Here is a 5014-nt window from a genome sequence, read left to right as displayed (position 1 = left end):
TTTTGTGTAGGGCCAATGTTACTAAGCACTCAAGATGCAACAGGACTTTTAGTGATTTCAGCAGCACAGAACAACACAGATTCTCACCTGTAAACTCATCTCTTCATTGCTTTACAGTGTGAAGGGATTTTGAAGAAAGATTAGTGATTGGAATGGATGTTCATATCAGATAATAGATACTTATTCCATCACATATGCTCACTGTTATACCTGTTGCCAGGATGTCTGTGTTTTGCTTTGACCATTGTTCATAATATAATGGTCACTATTCATGGTCTTCATTTCACCCATAACCAAGTAAACTGTATACATCCATGAAACCTCATGTCATACTAAAACTATTAATCTTATTGGTGTCACATGATGCTTTGTCATTTGGGAGCCTCTGCTATCTGTGGAAGCTCTCCATCCAATTTCAAACCCTGAAAGGTCAGTGTTCAATATTTTACAGAGAGTATCAATACAGAGCAGTCTTCCTGAACTTGCTTTCCTTGTATAGAAGATAATAAAAGAAAGAAAAAAAAAGGGGGGGGCGCTAACCTGTCACTCCTCTTCCTCAGAATAGCTTACCAGAGCATAGATCTATAATTGCCTAATTGTTATAATAGCAAAGTGGAAACTTCATGTTCTGATGCAGTATACCCATGACTTAGAGCATGGAAAAGGTATTATTGAAATTAACAATTTCCAGACTCCCCCAGCCAAAATTGTTATGGATCTGAATAACAGATTTTGTATGCAAACAACAGATGAGTCTTATTGGGTGTTTATCTTCCTTACAAAAACAATCTGTCTTCCCCTTGTTAAAAAGAATACTGGGCCAGATGGACCCTTGGGTTTGATCCAGAGGATCCAGTCTCCTCTAATGACTACTAACCTTTCGGAAGTCAATCCACACAAAGAGGCCAGCATTGCGATTGAGGAAGGGAACCCCAAGGGTCTTCAGCTCATCTGTCACAAAAGTATGGGCAGCTTTCAGCCTGTCATGATTGGTCCGTAAGAACACCTGGTTGATCCAGTCTAGCCAAGAAAAGAAGACACTTAGGGCAGGATCAAACACGTCCACATACTAACTTGATTTCTTGTTGATTTTGCAGCTAAATGTGTGAAATAACCCCAATGAAAAGCTTATGCTTCAGGCATAGAAATATCAAAGCCAGAATCATCCAGGCCATAGTATTTTCAATTCCTATGCATGGATGTGAAGCTGAACAGTGAAGAAAGCTGACAGGAAGAAAATCAACTCATCTGAAATATAGTGCTGGATGAGAGTTTTATGGATACCATGGACTATGAAAAAAGACAAATGAATGGCTTTAAGAGAAAATCAACCCTGAATTCTCACTAGAAGTGAAAATGACTAAAGTGAGGCTATCATACTTTGGACATATCATGAGATGATACAACTCAGTTCATAAGAAAATAATGCTTGGTAAAGTAGAAGTAGCAGAAAAAGGGGGAGACTGCATAGGTGGACTGACTTCAGTCAAGGAGCAGTTTATGAGGAGTGGGTTAGGGAGCTGGGTATGTTTAGCTTGGGGAAGAGAAGGTTAAGAAGCGACAAGGTAGCCATGTTTAAATAGTTGAAGGGATATCATATTGAGGATGGAACAAGTTTATTTTCTGTTGTTCCAGAAAGAAGTACACAAAGCAAACTACAGGAAAAGAGATTCCACCTAAATATTGGGAAGAACTTTCTGACAGTAAATGCTGTTCAGCAGTTGAATATGCTGCCTCAGAGTGTGGTGAAGTCTCTTTCTTTGGAGATTTTTTTAAACAAAAGCTCACTGGCCACCTGTTGGGAGTGCTTTGTGTATTCCAACATGGCAGTGGCTTGGAATGGATGACTTTTCCAACTCTATGATTCTAAGGAAGCCATGGCCCCAAGTTCACAAGACCTGAGGTCAATGGATGACCTGGCTTATTGGAGGTCTCTCATTCATAGGGCTGCCATAAGTCAATGTTGATTTGAAGGCAAATAACAACAACAACAAAGGAAATGGGCACATTCTGCCTGTTTTATCTGATCTGTGACCCATTCCCATATACAGACCATTGCTGGTAACCATCGAATGAGGACTTATACATATGAACCAGTCTTAGATAAGAAATACATTGAGAATTTCCACCACTATCCACATCACATGCAGGACATTAGAATAGTTACCTCATCCTACTGCTTTTTCTTATTTTTCCTTTCTCCTTCTCCATCATCAAAGATTTCAATGCTAAAACATCACTCAAAATCTTCCTTGTCTTATTTGATTATACCACATGTCTGTTCATTACAGTGACATTTATCTGGTTTAGGTGTACACAAAGAGTTGCAATGTGTGAAGGCACCCTTTAAAAAGCACGTTTCACACACATTTGACTATCTATCTTCTTCACCCAACTACAATGCAGAGGGATCCTTCCATTCATTCACTGAACACATGGAGAATTAGAGAAAGGCTGCACTTGCTGACCTGCCAACAGTATCAATACAATTGTTGGCAACACACTCATGATATCCACGCATTTGTCAAGAATGTCTGAAAAGTGTCCCTGAGTAGGTACAGCACAGTTACAAATAGTGTTGCAGCCATATATCAAAAACAGACCTTTCATACATTTGAATGAATGCAAAGAAGTTGGGGGTATGGTCTCAAGCACGATCTTGCTTTCCTCCTTATACATTTGTGCATTTGTATTCATATGGACAGGACTTCATAAACAGAATTATTTTATACTTGACTGCATTAGGGTATCTTTTTAAATTTACAGCTCCACCAATTTTTCAGCCATCTTCAATATATATTCTGAGATTCATAACTTTTAACCTCTTTTGGGTTCTGCATCCCTTTGAGAATCAAATGAACCTATAGACCCTTGTTTATACCGGATGGAAATCAAACAAAATAATACTTTTATTGCAGTCAGCTTATGGACTCTCTGAAACTCCTCTAGAGAATTTCTAAGGTTCAATATAATATAGATTATGAACACTGTTCTGGAAAGCAGCAGTTTCAGCAAAAGTCACTTGGAAGAACAAAATACTGAAGGTCTCAAGACATCCTGTATCTCACCTCTGTCTCTGAGCAACTGTGCAAGTTTGTATTGCATAGGTCCACAGATTCCATGGAAGTAACACAAGGAAGCAACAGCACTGATGACATCTTGATTTAGTGTGTACAAGGTTCCAAACCGAATGCCAGAGATAGCAAAATCCTGTCAGTGTGGAGTAGGTCAAATAATTACGCCATTATAACATGAGTATATCTTTTTATCCAACCAATATTTTGTTACTCAGTTTCTCACACATGGTCCAGGTCTTTGAGATAATACCACCTGAACTTGAGAAAATAGCACTCACCTTAGTAGTTCCCCACATGACATGGGTTCTCTGTGGATCGGGTAATCTGCAAATAAAGGAAATTAAAACAGTAATTTTAGCAACAATTGCAGAGCTTTCTTGATATGAGACCAGCAGTTCAATTCTCCAGATGACATTACATGTTCATTGTGCTGTGTTTTTAAAAATTAAGGCTTCATTCTTAAGAGCCAAACTAGACTTAATGTGCATGGTATAAATACAGAAAAGTGCATGTAGTCTAAGGATAGCATCGACAGAGACATTTTTCTTTTCATGTAACAGTCATCACAAAACACTCACTCCAACTGCTATGTCAGCCAGTATGGTTTCATGATTAGAGTACTGAACTGAGATGTGGGAGATTCAGATTCAGGTCCCTTACTGAGCCAAGAAAGTAACCAGGAGGCTTTGAGGCAGTCACTCTTTATCAACCTGACCCACATTACAGGACTATTCTGAAGCTAAAAGGAAGAAAGTCATGTACACTGCCTTGAACATACTGAACGAAAGGTGATGTATAACAATGATAATAATATAACATTTGCATTTCAGTGAAAACTGCCATTGAAAATACAAACAGCAGAGTACTTAAAACAAAAAACAGGACCACAGCAGGGAACTCTCCCTCACCCCATCTCCACTGTGCTCAGGCTTCTCTTCTGTTTACATATATGGAAAACCTAATTTAGTTTCTCACCAAATGACCACACACACATGTTTACAGTGACCACACAAACGTTTACAGACTTAATTGTTTTCACACAAGGCTGAGAACAGTTCAGTCTTCGAGATGGGTGCTGAACTCCATCTCCCAGCATTCCTCACCACTGAATATACTGGCTAGGGCTGATGAGATCTCTAGCCCAACAATATCTGGAGGGTTATACAGTTCCCATCCCTGTTCTAAATGTGCTGGGAAGTGCTTGAAACAAATGCCCTGTAAATGCAAAGAAATATCAAGACTAATTGTACAGTGTGCTTCTCCCTTAAGAATTGAAAAAGCTAACACTGATGACAAATGGTGTTAGAAACCCATGCTTACCCCTGGCTATTCTGGTGAAGAAGCACAGGAAGCATTTTCTTCCCAAATTACAAAGGAATGTATCACACTAGTTCTTACAAAGAAATTGTGTAGTTCCAATTTCTGACATGGGAGGGCCTTGTACATCTCTGAAATCATTCTTTGCCAGAATGCTGTTAACTTAGTACTATTTTTTTCACCAAGCTTTACATTATTGACAAGTGTCACTAATAGGTGACTAAAACACTGAAATTGGATTTACCTCTCCATTTCTAGCACACTGTGAAATGTGGCAGAATCATCAAAAACTGACAGCATGTAGATCTCATCCACAATAACATGCAATTCATGCCTAGGACAGAAGATAAAAAGAGAGGGAATTTTTTCAGTAATGGGTAGGGAGATTACTGGGTAGCAGGAATTTGGAGCTGCCTATGAAAATAATTTCCAAATCACAGAGCCAAAAGGAGCTAAAGCATCATATCTACCAGCTACAGTCACTCTCTCCCTGCAGGAAAACCTCAATCAACATCAGGTTTCCCCTATAAATAATTCCTTTTCTCTGACACACACTGATAAAGACAGAAGGCAGCTTTGATCTAATTCTCCCTTGAATAGTTAGTTTTTCCCACAAAGAA

At 38.9% G+C, this 5014-nt stretch overlaps 1 protein-coding gene across 1 annotated transcript; it reads right to left on the bottom strand.

Moving 5' to 3' along the window:
• Positions 1-6: 6 nt before the first annotated feature.
• LOC121917938 (1-aminocyclopropane-1-carboxylate synthase-like protein 1) lies at positions 7-4749 on the bottom strand. Its single transcript, XM_042444054.1, has 4 exons — positions 4639-4749; positions 3356-3401; positions 3069-3210; positions 7-1020 (listed from the first exon to the last, which is right to left on the bottom strand). Exons 1-4 carry the CDS (start codon positions 4692-4694, stop codon positions 863-865), a joined length of 402 nt encoding a protein of 133 aa, XP_042299988.1. The 5' UTR covers positions 4695-4749; the 3' UTR covers positions 7-862.
• Positions 4750-5014: the final 265 nt, after the last annotated feature.

The sequence above is a fragment of the Sceloporus undulatus genome, unplaced genomic scaffold (assembly GCF_019175285.1).
Source record: "Sceloporus undulatus isolate JIND9_A2432 ecotype Alabama unplaced genomic scaffold, SceUnd_v1.1 scaffold_1895, whole genome shotgun sequence".
NCBI lineage: Eukaryota > Metazoa > Chordata > Lepidosauria > Squamata > Phrynosomatidae > Sceloporus > Sceloporus undulatus.
Note: the sequence above shows the minus strand (reverse complement) of the source record. Positions and strands in the feature narration are given on the sequence as shown.

Bases quoted from the DNA above. Each gene is read 5' to 3' on its own strand.
- LOC121917938 (XM_042444054.1), bottom strand. From the start codon at position 4,694: ATGCTGTCAGTTTTTGATGATTCTGCCACATTTCACAGTGTGCTAGAA. The intron at 3,402-4,638 runs GTAAATCCAATT...CTTTATTTGCAG, and splicing joins AGTGTGCTAGAAATGGAGAG to ATTACCCGATCCACAGAGAA. The intron at 3,211-3,355 runs GTGAGTGCTATT...CCACACTGACAG, and splicing joins TCATGTGGGGAACTACTAAG to GATTTTGCTATCTCTGGCAT.